The sequence below is a fragment of the Numenius arquata genome, chromosome 9, assembly GCF_964106895.1.
Source record: "Numenius arquata chromosome 9, bNumArq3.hap1.1, whole genome shotgun sequence".
NCBI lineage: Eukaryota > Metazoa > Chordata > Aves > Charadriiformes > Scolopacidae > Numenius > Numenius arquata.
Genome location: NC_133584.1, coordinates 8,189,671 through 8,207,549, shown reverse-complemented (window position 1 = coordinate 8,207,549; position 17,879 = coordinate 8,189,671). Strand labels below are relative to the sequence as shown.

Sequence of the window (17,879 nt, the reverse complement as noted above, 5' to 3'; positions counted from 1 at the left end):
CAAAACCCACAGGATTCACGGAGACTTTTAACCACATCACCAATCCTGTTTCTGTGAGTAAGGGTTCCTGGAGCTTGCCCACATCTCTTATTTTCTGTAAAGCATCGCGACCTAGGTACAGCAGTCCCTTAGAGTGACAATGCTGAGATTGGTGTGAGTGTTCCTTTAACAGAAAGCTCTGTAGTTAGCCTTGCAGTAAACATAGCTGGCTGATGATGGGGAAAAAAAAATCCGCTCCTAGATCCAGTTGAAAAAGCTGCTGAAAAAAATGGGGATAAAAAAGCATACTCTTGCCTTATCTCAGGCATACATTGATTCAGAAAAAAACCTTCCTTTCCCCTCATGTTCTAGGATGTTCTCCAAACAGTCCTCCCATTTCAGCGTGAGAAGTTACCTGCCCAAACTGTAACCATTCAAAATACCTGTGTGCTTTTTGGAGAGCTATGGCGCCTACCCAGGGGTCACCACCAGCTCCATCCCTTTCCCAGGAAAGGCTGTACCCTGGCATGTGGATTTGAGCTTTGGCGTGGAGCCTGTAAATAACACCCACTGAATTTGGGGATCCCCTGTCTGGCTGGTCACAAAAGGACACAAAGCTGCTAGGCTGTCACCTGAAAGCCAACGGCCAGAAAATGGCAGTGAAGAGGAGAGATGCTACAATACACGGCAGGGTCACGGGGAAAACCGCAGGAACTCCGGCGACGGCTGGAAGAGAGAAAAGCCAGGAGATGCAGGTGATTAACACCCAGGATCTTATCGGCTGCAGTGCGCTGACTGTGGGTTCAGGAAAGCCACTTTGACTCAGAAATAGCATTTATTTATTTGACTTCAGCTTTCAAATCAATGAAACTTCAGCACATGCTTAGGGTTACGTATTTCAGGGGATTCCTCAATGAATAAGCGCCAACAGCTGAAAAACCACCAGGCAAGTTTCAAGCCTTTGCTTTCCCATTTGATGGAGCCATCGGTTCCCAACATAAATCAGAAGCAACTCTTCTGTCAGTGAGGCTATTTTGGTGAGTTATCTGACCCTGACTCTTTCGAAAAAATTATCCAGGAGCAAAAAAATGACCCATGATCAATCCTCCGTATGTTCTGAGAGCGGTAAATAGCATAAAAATTAGTTTTATTTACTGAAGCATTTACAAATCTTATTCCACACAACATTTTGCAGTTCTTTTTATGTAGCAACTATCTACAATTAACTATCAGCCTGGCTGTGATATAATCAGACTGCAGTTTTAATTTTTTTACATATATAATTATTGCATAATTATATATATAAAAAAATTATTGCATAATTATATATAATTATAATTATGGGGAATAGGACTCTCCTACAAATAACACATCCCTTCCCATTGAAGATATGTTACAAATTGCTACATGACTTTCACAAAGGGTTTGGGAGCTGGCCTGCTAATGAAGAAAATTAATGTAATTTGACAGGTTACGGGAGAAGTACCACCACGCAACCAGAGACCCAGTTAGGAAATACCCCTTCCCCCCTGTTTCACTGCAGCACACAGCTGACAACGGAGACGACGGCGTGTGATGTTCATGGCTCTTCATATTTAGCTTACTCTGAAAGCAAGGTAGTCTTCATTTAGCTTGGACTTCGAGAGCAACCATGAAGACAAAAATGAGATTGCTATTCGTAAGAGGGGAGAGAAGGCAAGCCAAGATTGAAACAAAAGGTTAGCACCCCAGCACCCCGTGTCAGCACACATTTCCAGGAACCTCCCGGTTTTTTAGAACAGTGTGGCTGGAGAAGATCCTATTTCTCATCACTCACATATACAGTCCTCAAAACTAAACTGAGCTGAGGGGTTTGGGGGTTTGGGTTTTTTCTAACTGGGTTTCTTTATTATTATTGTTTTTCCTTTCTTTTTCAAATAGGATTTTTAAGTATTGTTTTGGTTGAGTGCAGCGTAGCCAAGAACAGACTTTCATCCAGTTTTGACTACAATAACGTTACAGTTTTATAGCTAGACCCAGAATGGTTCTTACTTTTCTCTGGAGGTTAATTTCAGCAAGAGCAATTTATGGTTGAAATAAAGCCAGTGGAATTACATTTTCTCATGTAAAATCATACATCTTCTAACAGTTTTAATAGACTATGGTATGCAATTACTGCACTGTATCTCTAAATGCGTACATGATACATCCTGATCTTTGTTGCTTTAATAACAAATGCATCACTCTACCTGTATAATCCTTTGTTTGCCTGATGAGATGGGTACCCGATATCAGGATATAATATGCAATAAAAAGGACATGGATTTTTCAATTTCAGAAGAACTTGCTGTTCACTTTTTGATGCTGCTGACACAGAAAATATTATTAAGCCTGCCTCACCAAAATAATATTAATATTAGATGTTCGGCTGTATATAATCACTAAAGAACATCAAAGCCCAGCCCAGAGAGCCACAATTATTCTCATTATGCAGCGAAGGCAGAAAGATCATTAGTGCCTGGGATGGGACCAGACTAGAGACTGCAGCACCAGCCCTGGAGCTGAGGTGGGTTGGTTCCCCTCGTCCAGGCTGGCCATGAAACCATGCTCACCCTGAGCAAAGTCAGACAGACACAGAGTGGCTCAAAGGGAAGACCATGCACAGTAATTACCAAGATGCTTCATTCAGACTCAAGACTGGTCAAATACAGGATGCTTTGAGATGAAGGAGGCAGACAGATGGATGAGGTGAGGAACGAAAAACAGATGTAACATCTGCCCCAAATAAATGCATCATTAAGACTTTATTACCTCATTGCTAGGACCCAGCAGTCAATACCTTAGACTTCATTTTGAGACAAATCTAAATAAAAAGTGCCTTACACCAGAGTACACTTGCATTCAGTCTATGGCCAAAACACAAGTGCAGCCAAGGCAGAGAATACAGATGTGGTACAAATTGGGCAAAAGAAGCAGAAACTGGCCAGGCTCAACTCACCACCTATCCAAACCAACACAACTACCGTGTTAACATCGTGTTCAGCATCTGCCCCAATGACTCTCACCACAAGACACATGGAATTGCTGCTCTGGGGGGGGAAATTGAGTCTGCAGAGTGTGATTACAAGTGCTAAAGCTTCCAACAGTTCTCTGGATTTATCTCCTCTGATCCTGCAATAGGTGTACAAGGATCTTCAGCAGCCCTACATGGCAAGGACTTCAGTTTCATATGCTAGTGGGAAAATAAATGAGTGGTGACAACAGTATCATTCGAACATGGTTCTTTATAGATAATTAAGAAAAAATTTCCTATTCCTAAAACAGCAAATGTAGCAACATTCAATTATTTCTTCTTCTGCCAGGAAAAAATACACTCCTCAGTATTAGAATACATTCCATTTTATCAGCAAATTAAATCCACCCCATGTTTCTGTAATATATTACCTAACCATTGGGCTGAGGGAGCATTGACCAAGAAAGCATTTCTCCTTGGGGAACACCTGGACATTCCTTGCAAATTATCTGTGAGCCATATATCATAAGAGATTGAAATTACATCAAGAGAGCAAAAAATAGCTCAAGGTTTTGTAAAAGGGAATCATAAGTGTCCTACTTGTGTGGCTGTCCTACTTGTGCTGCCTGTCAGCTCCCCATGGCTGGGGGCTGCTGAGGGGCCCTTTGGACATGAAGGTCAACAGGAAGATGCTCTTGCCATACCAGCCAGCTTTCCACAGCCCATGTTGGACACCCTCTAGCCCAAATTTTTCCCCCACCTCACTGCCTTGGGTCACAAACAAATCCCTCTGGGAACTGGGACTCAGCAGGAAGCAAAGTCCTCTCCTGGCCCGTGAGACCATTGAGAAGATGCACCTCCAAGCACAGCTTCCCTTGAGATAATTGTCCTGTGCACAATGCCCATTCAATAGCAGCTGCATTCAGAGACCTCTGGAGGTATTTGAGCTAAATATTTCTCCTTTCAGACAAATAACCCTAGCTAATGTCCCAACACATGCCTAAGCACAGCACAGGAATGCCATAAACCAGAAGATGTTGTCCGAGTTGTTCATCAGTGCCCCCACCTGAAGAGAAACCTCATGCCCTGTTGCTGAGGGCACTGGACAAGGAAACCTGGAAAGCTGAAGTGATGCCTTTTCAAGAACACGCATGCAAGCATACACCGAAGGTCTCTTTCACTTCTGTGTCAGAACAGAAAAAAAAGTCTCCTGCACAAGATTAAAACCACAGCCTAATGACTAGTGCAGAAATGGAAAACACACAGCGAAATTGGAAAATTATGCAGTGCTGGTACTCTAGCAAAGTCAGTCTCTAGACACACCACAACCTTCTTATGGGAAACAAGATGTCAATTAAAATAAAAAGAATCTGAAAATGCAATATAAAACTCTTGATTCATCCTGCTCCCTTCCAAGTCTTTAGCAAAATTCCCATTGACCTCACAACAGACCCTACGGATAGAAAAGTTTCCTACAGCCTTTTGGCCAGGCTAAGAATGGCCACGTGCAATATGAATTAATATTGAAATATTTGGTGATTATACCAAGTATATCAGCAAAAAGCAAGTTTCCAAGCAGGTTATCATGATTTTTCATTAATAACATCTGTCATGGTTTAACCCCAGACAGCAACTAGCACCACACAGCTGCTTGCTCACTCCTTCCCCCCAAGTAGGGAGAAGAGGGAGAAAAGGAGAGGAAAAAACCTCATGAGCTGAGATAAAGACAGTTTAGTAGAGCAGTAACCAAAAAGGAGAAAAAAAAATATAATAACAATGGTAAAAGAATATACAAAATAAAGTGACACAACACAAGCTGCTCTCATCACCCGAGGATCGGTTGCCCAGCCCATCCCGAGCAGTGATTGCGGATTCCTGCTCCCCCAGCTAATCCCCATTTTATATACTGAGCATGAGGTCCATGGTATGGAATATTCCCTTGGGCAGCTTGCCCTGTTTATTGCTCCCTCTCAGCTTCTGTGGGAAGCTGAAAAAGTCCTTGATTTAATGTAAGCATTACTTAGCAACAACTAAAACAATATATGTTAACATTATTCTCATACTAAATCCCAAACACGGCAGCTACTAGGAGGAAAATTAACTCTATCCCAGCTGAAACCAGGACAACACCTTACCATTAGAGCTTTCAACAATAAAGAATGGAAATGGAAAAGCTTATCTACGTGTCGGAAAAGGTTATCTCCGTGTCATACACATACTTTGAGTAATTCTGATTTTTCTCTAAGCTCGCTGCCCACTGTCTGCAAAGGGAATAGTCCTGAATAACGGACTTCGAGCCTCCACAAGTGCCCAGGTCTGCCTCGCAGCATCCTCATTCGGGCTCAGCGGCCGGCAGCGACCCCCGCGGCAGGAGCTCCGGGCCCCCCCACACACACACATCGCCGCGGTGCCGGGATTCCCGGCGGGTGGCGGCCCCGCCGCTCTCGGGATGAGTGATGGCTGCCCCCCGGCCCGGCCCCGCAGCTGCCAGGCTGCTGGAAAGGAAAGGAGAAGAGGGGGAACTCCCGCTCCCGCCGCCCCATAAAAGCCGGCGCCGTCCCGCCGTCCCCGGCACCTCTCCCTCGGCAGCGGGATGGAGCAGCGCAGCGGCAGCGCGGGCAGCGCGGGCAGCGCGGGCAGCGGCGGGCAGGCAGCGCCCCGCAGCGCCGCGGGACGGCTCTGCAGGCAGCGGCCCGGGCCCCGGGCTCTGCTGCCCGTGCTCTGCCTGGCGCTGGCCCTGCTGCCACCCGCCCGGGCGCTGCCACCGCCGCCCCCCCGCCACCGCCTGGCCGAGGGGCTGAGCCGCTCCCGGGAGATGCTGGAGGCCGCCAACGCCTCCCTCCACCGGCTGAAGGTCTGCTTGGGGCTCGGTGGGCAACGGGACGGGGCGGGGGGTGGGTTGGTGAGGGGACACGGGGCATCCGGTGATGGGACAAGCGATGATACCCAGGAAGGCAGTGGTGGTATCCAGACGAGTGGTGATGGTACCCTAGGGAGGAGGTGATGGGTTGGTGAGGGTACCCAGGAGGGCAGTGGTGGTATCCAGGTGGGTGGTGATGGGTTGGTGAGGGTACCTAGCTAGGTAGTGATGGTAGCTAGGTAGTGACAGTACCCAGGCACCAGGTGATGGAATTAAAAGGGTACCCAGGAGGGTGGATGCTCTTTGTAGACTCACTTTAAGACTCTATACCTGATCTTTGCTTTCGTGCCTTCCCTTACCAGCCCTGCAGGATGGGGATTTGCTCAGTCGTCTTTCTCAACCCTTATGCACTGACCCCCAGAGAAACACTCACACTGTTAGTGGTGCTGGTAGCACAGCAGCAGCTGATTTGAGAGCTCTCATTTTTGAACACGCTTTCTCTAAGGTGCCTGCAGAGCTGGCTCAGGAAATACCTGGTCCCAACACTGCCGCTGTGTTCACGTGTTATTGCTGGTGTCATTGGTTTGGTGCTGTAGCACCTTTCTGCACTAAAGCTTCCTGTCAGTAGTGCCAAGGGGATTTTTTTATTATTTTTTTTTTGCCTAAAATTCCCTGCGATTGTTGCAAGCTTCATCTCAGAGAACCGCAAAAACCTCTATCACTAAACAGGTACATTGTGCCATGCTTGCAGTGAGTCAGTTAGCACTGCTAAATGTCTACGCAAGATGATATTAGTTACTTTTCACTTTCTAAAAGATACTTTATATTTGAAACTATAGCGACATAAAATTCGCAATAGATTCGATGTTTGAGAGAGAATAATTTAAAGCGATGGAGGCAGTGCAATTCCCAACAACAAATAGAACAAATCTGTGCAAAGCCTGAGCTTATTCCCATTAAACACAACTGCCACATGCATTTCAGTCTCTTAGTCTATTTTCTGGCTTTTGTGTTTAACCGTAGTCCTCACACAGCCTCATTCCTAGGATTCAGCTAAGCAGAGGCAGCTGTGACACATCATTTATAATTGTGTGTATTTACAGATATATATATATATATATACACATGGTACTGTGAAGCCGAGTCAATGACCCTTTTTAATGCCCTTTTTAACACAGGAGCTCAACACCCTGGGATTTGAATGCATCCTTGAAGAGATTGATCCTGAAGATATCACTAAGAATCAAATCAACACCATAAAAGCTTGTACATCTGAGGATCCAGGGGTAAGAAAATATATATATCAAGTTTCAGCATCATATTTTCATGGAACATATTACACATATATAATTCACACTTCCACAAAATCACCATGTCTCATTTCTTCTTTAATTTGCAGGCTGGAAACTGTCCAGTACTGGGAAGATCTACTTTTGATACGGTAAATTGCAAGTTTCCCTTTCTTTTGCCTGTTGTACGTTGAAAGCGTGTAACAACAGATCCCTGCATTTCCTAATAATTCTGACTTTTGCAGAGTAAATGCCTGCAGGGCATCTATGAGGATCTGAATGCCTACAGGGCAGAGCTGAAGGACTTCAATGATCAAAAGGTGCTGGCAACTATTGATGAAATGATGAAAGTAAGTATTCCGGTCCCCTTCCTTTCCACTATTTCTGTCTTAAACCAGAGTTTTTAATCCAGTTTGCTCCCTTCTGTAGTCAGTCAAATAGTGACCTTTCTTTAATCTGGTAATTTAAAAAAATTACCTGTTAATGTTTTTCCTAGAAGGGACTTGATTCTTATGAATTGTGTGTCGCATTTCCTATTTTTACCTTGCTGATATGGTCAACGCACCAGGACTCGGATGTATGGCTCCTTAGCAGCTGTCCTTCTTCCTCACTGCTCCGCTCTCGCAAGGAGATGGGGTACAGGATTTTCTGCCAGTTCCTCAGAGAACTCAAAAACAGAATAAAAGATAGATTAAAAGGGACGTAGCTCTATTTCTCTTCCAAATACTGAAAGATAATACACCCGGTGTACTGCATATGACATCGGGTGTACTGAACTTTGAGAAATATTACTAGTGAGTAGAGGGAACAGATGCTAAAAGCTTGTTTGTTTGTTTAACAAAAGCTAAGTAGCAAAAAAGTTAATTGCCCTTGTATTGACACATCTCACAATAGCTTGGAGATTCTGGCCCTGGGCAGATGAGCTCAGTCTAAAGGGTCGCTAGACAAAGTTGGCTGTAGGTTTATTGTTAAAAAAGCATCTTTATTCCTAGCCAGAAAGAGCCTTTGTACATGGATGGACATTTTTATCTCAAGGAAAGTACAGCTGGCTTACTACTAATTATTATTATTAATATATCAGATATATAACTAAATATTTTAAGGTTTTCATGTATAAGAATACATTCTTATTTTTAAGTTTTCTCATTTATCGCTCAGGGGGTGAAAAAGCTAAAGAGGTTTTTCTTTTCTGGTGATGGTTTTTAACGCCCTTACCTCTTCCCAGACCCTGAAGACCAGCAGCAGCAGCACCGTGCCGCAGCCCTCGGCAGGCGCGGGGCTGACCTCCTTCAAGGCGCGGATGAGGCTCTGCAGCATCCTTCACGCCTTCCGAATCCGCACGGTCACCATCAACAGGGTGATGAACTACCTGAACTCTCCAGAGAGCTCGCTGTGAGCGTCCAGCCCTCCAGCACTTCGGGTATAAATTTGACCTAAGGATGTTCTGGAGAAAAAAATAATAGGGTCGATACCCTGTGAGGTGGTTTGGGGCTTTTAAGGAATCTAGTGCGTAGTATTTCACAAAATTTCTTAAACATCATGTTTTAGTGATGTTGTTGTCAGTGCCTTTTAAGCTATCATGATAAACTTCTAGATTTCTAGAAAATAAGCTACATTGTAGTACAAAAATGTTCTCAAACCACCAAACACTCGGCTGTAATTTGTCTTAACATTTTTATTTATCCAGCTGTAATTTTCAGAAATTGAAACGTATTTATAATAATCAACTTATTTATGATGTTATTCCTTATTTATTCTATTTATTGCCTAATAAAATTAAAGTTTGCATAAAAATTGTGGTGAGGTTTGGTTTTTTTTCCTTTCCTTGAGATATAACATGAATCCTTTTGAAATACTTTGAATATTGCTGGCCTGTAAAGGTACAACATAGTAACATTCAGCACTGGTATCATATTTTAAAACCCTATTCCCTTCTTCTTACTTACATCAGACGGTGTTCCTGCTGGCTTTTCTGTCAGACTGAGCACTCAAAGCAACCCACTGGGTTTCAATCTTGTTAACAGTGATTTTCCAGACGGTTACATAGTTTCCGGGGTGAAATCCTGGCCCCACCGAAATCAATGGCTAAATTGTTTGTTTCAGGGAGGCAAGGATTTATGCCGAGCGTTGGCGGCCGGGAGGGTTGCCGGGTGATTATCTTCCCAATTCCTGCCCACAGCGTGTAAGCCAGCTCAGACAAAGGTGTCCATCCCCTCTTCGTCAGGGTCTGCCCTCGCCCAAGCAGACTTTGGCCACGTCCCATGCTGCCTCCACCGCCTGTTGTCACCAGCACCTTGCTCTTCACCTCTCTCCCCTCGCTTGGTTTCTCCAAGTTCTGCCCTCCCATCTCTTTGGGGACCACCGAGCATCCCTATTTGACGCCGAGGGGTTGGTGGGACCCCCTGCTCTGTCAGATGCCAAGGTGACAGCTGTCATCCTCATCCTCTCGCCTCTTCCCAAACCGCTGGCATGACCTGCACACCACACCAGCCCTTAATGTGTAACCTTATACATATTACAATGCAATCTTATAAACATTATAATCTTATAGAAACTCCCACCACTTGAACTAGAGCTGTGGTCCCTGCTCCCACAGACCAGCCACAACGGAGACCAAGTTGTAAGGTAAGAACAACCTCGTTTTTCGGTGCCGTGATGCAACTGTAATGTTTAAATTCCTTCTGTCTGCAAGAACTGGCCAAAGCCAAATTGAAGATCACAGAAATACAATATACTTTTTTTTTTTTTCTAAAAAGGCTTCTTTATTTTGATTTAAAGAACCTGAAGGTTGAAGACCTTATCATCTCTTTTGACCGTTCGCTATGCTATCCAGATACCCTCATTATTACAAATAAGCATCTTATTTCCAGCTTAGATTTACTGATTTCTGGTACTGCCTCCCACAATGTTTTTTCCCCTAAAAGCCCCCTTGGCAGAAGAGACAACGAGGTTCTGGGCACCAACACAGCCCTTCTCCTCAGCCACCCTCAGGGACGTACCCAGCAGCGGAGCAGCGATCGTTGGAGATGGCCCACAACATTGCAACCTTGCAACATTGCAACATTTCATCCAATAGCTAAAATAAAATTTTAAAAGATCAAAAATCATACGTAAATAGTGTAAATGTTTCCTTTTTAGTCCTTATTTTTTAAAAGTATGCTTTTCCTTTTGTAAGCATATGCAGAGGAAGATGATCAAAAGAATCCCATGTCTTTAAAAACAAGACAATCTCCTGTATCGGGTCGCTGCTCTCTTCAACAAATAACATTATTTCCAAATCTTTTCCAATTCCGTCATACGTGCACTGCCGAGAGAATAACAGCCTTCGCAGAGATTTTGGCTTCTCCCATTTTTGTTTAAGCACCTAATTCTATTCAAGTTAAAATTAATCAAGTGAAAAAAAAAAAGTATAAAAAGTTTATAATACAATACAAAAAAATTATACAACACAAAAAATTATCTCATAAAAATTGAGACAGACTATACAGAAAAGAGTGAAAAAGAAATTCCCAGGGAAAATTCAAAGCTGCCTGGAGTTAATAGTGGTGCTCCCATGAAACCAGTCTTTGGGTTTTTAGAAAACAGAACCACAGCTTAACAAGGACTGAATGTACACGAGTATATACAGTAATTATTTACATATACAGTGATTATGCAAAGGAATTTATCTGCAAGTTTAGGATTATTCTTCCCTGATCTTGGGCATCTGTGAGAAATACAATGTACCTCATGATTTTGGCAGTTCAACTATTTTTTTTTTAAGGGGACAAAAGTTTCTGCATAACTTTTCTCCCTGTCTTTCCCTGATGTAAATAAAAAGGTTTCCAGATAATTCTCATATACCTGAACAAGGTAAACATTTTTTTCTTTTTTTTTTCAGTGTTCATGTCTTTTAGGACTGGCTCAGATGAGACAAAGCTGGGTGGCAGTGCTGGGTTTCCCCCGCCAGGATGCCGGGATCCACGGCGTAAGGAATTGCTCCTGAAAGCCTTAACGTGTGCTTATAGCTGCGCCAAATTGCATTCACATTTCTTGCGAAGATCCTGCCTACGCAGTCCGCTGAGCGGAGATGCCTTGCATCCTCCTTCCCGAAACTCAGCGAGAATTCTGGGGAAGTGGCCAGAGAAGCTCCGCTGCCACCACGCTCCTTCTAGCTCCGGCTTCACCCGCTCAGCATTGCTCCGAGAAACCTGAAGAAAGGAACACGCACAAACACACACGGGTTAGCTGATCTCTACAAGTTATTGCAATGTTCACGTTGAATAATAAATGTATTAAAAACCCATGACACAGCAGGAGGCGATGGCACAGACGGGTTTGTGATGGTCAGATGAGCGAGGGAGCAGGAGCAGCCAGGTGGCTTTTTAGGGAGAATTAAGAAAGAACAAAGTTTTGCCTGTTTCAGGAAAAAAAAGTATTTAGTTTTTAAGAAAGGTTCACCTTGGCTGGCTGAGTTCTTAGCCCACTAAACAACTCTGGTTTGCACAAGGTGAACCCAACATAAGGATACCCCAGAAATCGGTGGGAGCACCCGTGGGCAGTAAGGAAATACATACACATGTGGGTCTGCAGGACTGACCTGCTAAGTCAGCCGTCAGGGGAAGGTGTTAATTAACCGTTCTTAAAATACATAAGAGTAAAGACCCAAATATGTCTTCTTTGGACTCCCTGAGAAAATCAAGGATTGGTTTGGGTATCCAATGCTGACTGGTTTGGCCGTGACAGCCAGCTCACGCACCCGGCACTCTCAACAGTCAGTGCAAAAAAAATTATTCATTTTATATCACTTTCTGAAGGGAAGTATGAAAATGCCACATGAAAGAAAGTCGTTATTAATATGAGAAGGCAGACAATTTTGACCTACCAGTCAAACGTGTACTAGGTATTTGGTAAACTCTCTGATGCGAGTTCTTAAAATACATCTGAAACACACTGATGTAATTAAATAAATATAATGGGCAGGGGATACCTCGTAGGGCTTGCAGGATCTCATAGGATGCTTTTTCCTGGAGACTTCTGTACAAAGCTTCTGCAGTTCCATTGCTTTTTTCTCTGTCTCTCCACTTGCTTAACAGCAGAAATTTTTGCATATTAACTTCTTCCTCCGTTGCCTGAATCTGCTCAATGTCCTTCATTTCCATCTGAAGGCACTCAATGGCAATTTCTCTCCACTGCCTACCAAACAACTTTGCGATCACCATCAGCTGTTGATCCGTTAAGTTTTTTGTTTCAATTCCATCTGAAAATAAATAGAACAAAAAATCAGATTTAAAATTGCTCTTGTCACTAAACTGACGCTATTAGTTTTGTGTGTGGCCAGGGACATAAGATGAAGGTGATCTTATTATTCAGATCATCCAGCAAGGTGAGAGCCAAGTGCTGGAGAAAAGTACCTGAAGGACTTAGAAGCCTGGCCCATGAAGATGACATCTGATTGCACGCTGGCTGCTGTAAAGGGGTTTTTTCCCCATTTATAAGCAGCTATCTATCCAGCTGAAGAACTTCCTTGGCACATTAAGTTACCAAGCACCCAGAGATTTTAAGATGTGTAACACTAAGGCCACACTAAGCACTCGTTAGTTCAGATGTTTATTGTTCCTGAAAGCTACAGCTGCTCCAGAAAGAAGATGTTTGTTTCTCCTTTATTTACAATGGCTCAGAAGCCTCAGCCCATGCTGTTACACAGACTGAGCCGCTTTCCCTCTCCGTGTCACCAATTACACACAAAACTGAGGTTTTGAGAGATGGAAGCTCTCCCTCTGGTGGCTACACGGTTACTTTTGCTGACTTTTTTTTCCATTATTTATTGAACTAACATTATTTCTTCTGTATTTTTTCCAAGTAACTATTAGTAAACGAGTAGTTTTTGGGTGGGAGCTCACAGACACCAAGCATTTATGACTTTCAGGACATCCCATGTCAACAAGAAATGTGAGCTGATTTTTTTTTTTTTTCAGAAAAACTCAGCCTGTTATGGCTCAGGAGATACCCCAACCGCAAAGTCTGAGACATGTAGCGGAAACTTCTTTCAAAAACAGCCACTACTGCCCAGTCTTAGAAGACAAAACCATTTTATCTGACCCTTGTAAATCAAATTTCCTGGCTGCTTCTTCCCCTTTATTTACCAAATAAATGAAAGTGTACCAAAACACACAAATGTAGGTGCAAATCCTCTATCTACAAAAGCAGCGCTTTCCCCTCCTATATCCCCATGCCCTTTAAGAAAGTGAGCTCTGGTTCAATTCACAGGACATGAAAAACCAACAACCACAAAACAACCCAAACCCGTTATTTTAAATGGCACAGAAACACTCTACCTGTAGCATTGCCGGTCTTTTGCTTTTTGCTAGAGAGCTCATCTTCTTCCAAAATGCTGAGTGCTGTTTTCCGTTTTTTGACACCTAAGATGCAAGCGAGAGGTGATGTTACTTCTCGCACGTCACTTGACCTCCAACAGCAAGCGAGGTACACAGAAAATAACTTCACTTCAAATTGACTTACCGACTGTGCTTCTTTTCTGCTCGTTTTTGTTCTGATCGTAATGGATCCAGTCACCTGGTAAACAGTTTTCAGAGGAAACAAAAGGTGAGGTAAGAATTCCCATCGCTATGCCCTACATCCAACAATTCTCAGGCACAAAACCAAGCTGCTGGGTGGATTCCGGCTGTTGAGCTCAGATTTTATATAATGAGATGATTTTTCGCCTTTTACCCAACGTGCTGCAGCACGCCATCTATAATATGCAAAAATTATTCCCAGTAAGTAAAACTAAAGCAGAGCATCCTCCCGCACAGCCCGCAGCCCCGATGCCTTCGCCTGTTTGCTCATAGGGATGCTGCAGGTTACTGCAACGTCCACCATAGGACCTCCCAGAGCTCTTCTCTTTGCGTTTTATCACCTCCAGCTCCAAACCTCACCGTTTTAACAGCAGGAATTTCAGCGTATCCAATGGCTGAATTATGCCCCCACTCCTGCATCTTTTCAGCAGGAACAAACCAGTGGTGGAATAATAAAGACTCACTCTCTCGTAGCTTTGCTTTCCACACGGTCGCATCAGACTCCAGCTCAACCAAAGACAAGGTGAAGTCATCGGGTTTCTCCAAATAGACTTCAATGTAACTTTTTAGTTTCAAGAGAGATCCGTCAACAAATTCAATTTCCTGTGCAATGTAAATATGTTAAAAATAAATATTTATCCAAAACATAAATTAAAGAGGAGGTATTTGGCTGTTGGCACAGATCTGAGCCCAACTCCAATCTCCCCAGAGTTTTGCTGTTGACTTTAGCATCAGGATTTCATCCCAAAATTTTAGGGCTCTAAGAGACAAATGCTTTCTGAAGCAATGGCAAAAGAATGTGAAAAACGCCCTTAATACTAGTGCAGGAAAAGTCATTCTGTATCATGTTTCTAATGAAGCTGCAACACACAACATGAGGGTTGTGTAAGGGACTTACCTCTGGAGTTATTTCAGCTTCTGGCTCGCAAACTAATCTATACCTCTTTCCTTTCTGTAGTAGTTTTTGGCATACAGGGGGCTTGTCAATTTTAATGAATTTCTTATTTGAATGTTTTACGGCTCTTGAGATATCCTAAAATTTAAAAATACGATTTAAAGGTTACTCACTTCAGTAAAGTAACTAACATTTAAAACCTGTGCTAATGTGGTTCCTTGGGCTTTGCTCTGTCCCCAGCTCTATGAAGTGTCCGTGACCTGCAGAGCAAACTTTACAGAGAGCTGTGCCCTAAACACCATCCTCAAAAAACATCAAATAAACTTCTTCAGCTATTGTGCTACCTGGGTGAAATTAGATAGAAGAGGTCTGCAACCCCAATGAAAGGAAGGCTATTCATTGCTGTCCTTTCTTAGTGTTTGCCTACGTATGGTAGCGGGGAATGGGTGATGAGCAGCCCTTTGAGGTATAAATCCTGAGCTCTGGGGATTTTGGTGGCAAACGAGTTTCTGACATATTTCTTTTCTCTCGCAGCTTATGAGTGAGCACATGGGCTGGTACAACTGCTTAAGTATTATATCCTAACTTGGCAGAACTTTTTAGGTATGGAAGTCTCATTATATATATATATGTTTTATATATATATGTTTTTTATATATATATATATCTCTAGATCTATATCTCCAGAGCTTTGCATGCAACCACTGGAGCGAGAGAAGAGCATCTTTTCACTGTACCCCATCCTGAACATAACATCCCCATAACCAGCCCTGCCAAAGTTTCTACGTCATGCCACCCTGCACCCCCAATGTGAGCCATACCTTTATAAAGGAGTCATTGTTTGTAGCCACGTAGACCCGAAAAGATAAGGAGGGATGCTGGTCAACGACTTTGTAGAGGATGACGGCGCCATGGTACTGCACCGGCTCCTGGCTCTGGATGAGTGGTCCCACCGGCGAGAGGGAGCTCACCAGCCACTTCACATGGGAGGCCGAGTAGTCGGCAGAGGGCTCGATGGCTGCACCCTCGCCTTTGATGTGCAAAACCTTGAAGGCCATGTCAGTGCCATGATCTGCAGGGACACGGGGACATCTCAGCGCCTCCTGCACCAGGGAGCCGGCACCATCCCGTGCCCGCTGGGCCAGTGGCCGGCACTCACCACCGAGGCAGAGGGAGTGGGGAAACTGGATGGAGGTGAGAGCGCGGGATGAGTCGCAGTGCACGTCGAAAAGGGGGCCACCCACGATCCATGGCTTTTCCACAAGGTTGGCATATTTGCTCCAGGATAAGAGGGAATATGTGATTTTGACCGCCTCCGTGACCTCAAAAATCAAGCCCGTCAGGCTGCACTGGTAAGTCCCCTCTGCGTCCAGCTGCACCCTGCCGTGGGCAAGAGTGACCTGGTTAGTTTAGTTTCCACTGCCTAATAAATACTATAAAAGTGTGGTCTGCAAGGGATAACAGAGAAACTCCCTTCCCAACAAGCACAGAGCACTTTATCTGAATAGCACAGAAGCCACAACAATTTTTTTTCTCCAGTCTCTATGTTTAAACCGTCACCGGAGTGTTAAAAACTGGCCCGGAGGACCCAGCCAGTGCATGCAAAATAGCTGTAATGAACGTTTTGCATAACATTTCCTGCAAATGAAGCAGCTGCTTTTCCACGAAGGGCTCAGCCCAGCTCCCACCGACATCGGAGCCAACATCGTACACTGACAACACCCACATCACGCACAGACAACACCAACATCACACGCTCGTGACAACTTCCAAGCCAGAGAGAGGGAACACAAGAACTGGCATCCAACAAAAAATGCAAGGTCAGTGCAAATGGGGAGGATGAGTATTCCTGTGAAGCAGGGAAGGACGCCTCATGTGTGTCCAGAATCATAAAGCACATAAAAATGTGCCTGATGTTAATTACTGCAGCAAGACGGGGCAGGCAGGAAGCCGCCTTAAGAGCTTTCTTGGACCAGGATCTGGAGGCAGCATGGGAAGCTGCTCTAAATTGTTTATTTTTAAGGATTTGGGGGCATCCGTTATAAGTCCAAATGTATTTGTGCAGCAAATTAGTCTTTTTCCCACTTAAATCGAAGAAAGAAGTAACTCGATGAGAACAATATAAATGTATACCCATTCTATTAAAAAAAACATACACATGTTGTCCTCCAGCAAGTCTCCTGGGGGTCACTTGCTCCTTCTGGTCCTATATAGATAAAAGAAAAATACATATTTAAAAAGGTGATGAGAGCACAAAATTACAATTTGCAGATTATCTCATGCAAAATATGTGGGGTTTGGGGTGGGTTTTTTTTTATAAACATACATTTACATTTCTGCAGTGCTCACAGGGTGGCAGACAGTTCACTCCTAGTGAGAAAACAGGAAGATCAGCTCATTAAAAGCAAAGTAATTAAGCACTCAGGAAAAAAAAAAAAAATCCCAACCCTCAAGAGATCTGTTACTACCTGACTCATTGCTGTGCGGTAGCGGTTCCTTCTCCTCCTGTTCTTCATCTACAAAAAAGAAGTTTGCAGAAAATACCTCAGCCTCCAGCCGGTTTCTGCTCCCGTATTCAGCAAGGGCAACCCGCTAGTTTCATTTGCTTACATTAAAAAATACCTAAGGAGAATATTCCTAAGATTAAGTCCTCGCACACACACTTGCACACCTGCGTGTGCAGGATTTGCGTGCGTGGGGATGAAGCTGAACATCAGGATACAACACTTGTCATATCTCATAACTTGCCCAGACTACAGGAAATTTTCACAGGGGTTAAAAAAAGATTCATCTCCGGGACGAGTTGTATTGTGCCAAGTACAAAGTTCAACCAGCAGGCATGGAAACTGGCAACGGCGCTTTCCAGCGAGCAGGTAAGCACACCAGAGTGGCGTATTCCTCCCTAAAATGATTTAGAAGTGCCTGAATCCTCCTTACCAAACCCAACACCACAGAAAGTCAGCAGAGCTGACGCATCGGGCAAAAGCATAGCCCGCAGGGTGGATTTCGCAGAAGCCGCACGGCGGAGCTGTTGTGATGAGGTGCTGTGACGGGCTGGCTGCCAGGGTGCGGGGACTCGGATGCTGTGCTGCTGGCTCCTGCTCCCCATCCCTGCCAGCAGGGACTCCATCCGGGCTGTCCCAAAGTCACCCTGGGGCGTCACCACCCCGCTGGGCAGGCAGATGTGGGAGAAGGCAGAAAAGGTACTGCTGCAGCGAACAGCCTGGAAAGCATCAGGCAAACACCCGCCAGCGCCTTGGCTCCCCGCCCGCAGCGATGCTATTTCAGTCCCCGAGCTGCAGCGGGG

The 17,879-nt window shown here is 44.3% G+C and overlaps 2 protein-coding genes across 2 annotated transcripts; one reads left to right on the top strand and one right to left on the bottom strand.

The window, feature by feature from the left end:
* Positions 1–5,564: 5,564 nt before the first annotated feature.
* On the top strand, positions 5,565–8,516 carry IL12A (interleukin 12A). The gene is made up of 5 exons (XM_074153560.1): positions 5,565–5,825; positions 7,010–7,117; positions 7,231–7,272; positions 7,366–7,470; positions 8,346–8,516. Exons 1-5 carry the CDS (start codon positions 5,565–5,567, stop codon positions 8,514–8,516), a joined length of 687 nt encoding a protein of 228 aa, XP_074009661.1.
* A 1,354-nt stretch (positions 8,517–9,870) lies between these two features.
* Positions 9,871–16,936, bottom strand: LOC141468718 (uncharacterized). The gene is made up of 10 exons (XM_074153881.1): positions 16,899–16,936; positions 16,729–16,778; positions 15,732–15,952; positions 15,394–15,644; positions 14,576–14,710; positions 14,142–14,280; positions 13,622–13,675; positions 13,438–13,521; positions 12,090–12,359; positions 9,871–11,310 (listed from the first exon to the last, which is right to left on the bottom strand). Exons 4-10 carry the CDS (start codon positions 15,628–15,630, stop codon positions 11,291–11,293), a joined length of 939 nt encoding a protein of 312 aa, XP_074009982.1. The 5' UTR covers positions 15,631–15,644; positions 15,732–15,952; positions 16,729–16,778; positions 16,899–16,936; the 3' UTR covers positions 9,871–11,290.
* Between the last annotated feature and the right edge of the window lie 943 nt (positions 16,937–17,879).

What these genes read in the sequence shown, in the direction of transcription:
- IL12A (XM_074153560.1), top strand. Translation starts at nt 5,565, where the DNA reads ATGGAGCAGCGCAGCGGCAGCGCGGGCAGCGCGGGCAGCGCGGGCAGC. An exon ending in GTACATCTGAGGATCCAGGG is followed by an intron (nt 7,118 to 7,230) that starts GTAAGAAAATAT and finishes TTTAATTTGCAG; the next exon opens with GCTGGAAACTGTCCAGTACT. An exon ending in GAAGATCTACTTTTGATACG is followed by an intron (nt 7,273 to 7,365) that starts GTAAATTGCAAG and finishes TGACTTTTGCAG; the next exon opens with AGTAAATGCCTGCAGGGCAT.
- LOC141468718 (XM_074153881.1), bottom strand. Translation starts at nt 15,630, where the DNA reads ATGGCCTTCAAGGTTTTGCACATCAAAGGCGAGGGTGCAGCCATCGAG. An exon ending in AAAGACCGGCAATGCTACAG is followed by an intron (nt 12,360 to 13,437) that starts GTAGAGTGTTTC and finishes ATTTATTTTCAG; the next exon opens with ATGGAATTGAAACAAAAAAC. An exon ending in GATCCTGCAAGCCCTACGAG is followed by an intron (nt 11,311 to 12,089) that starts GTATCCCCTGCC and finishes TCCTTTCTTCAG; the next exon opens with GTTTCTCGGAGCAATGCTGA.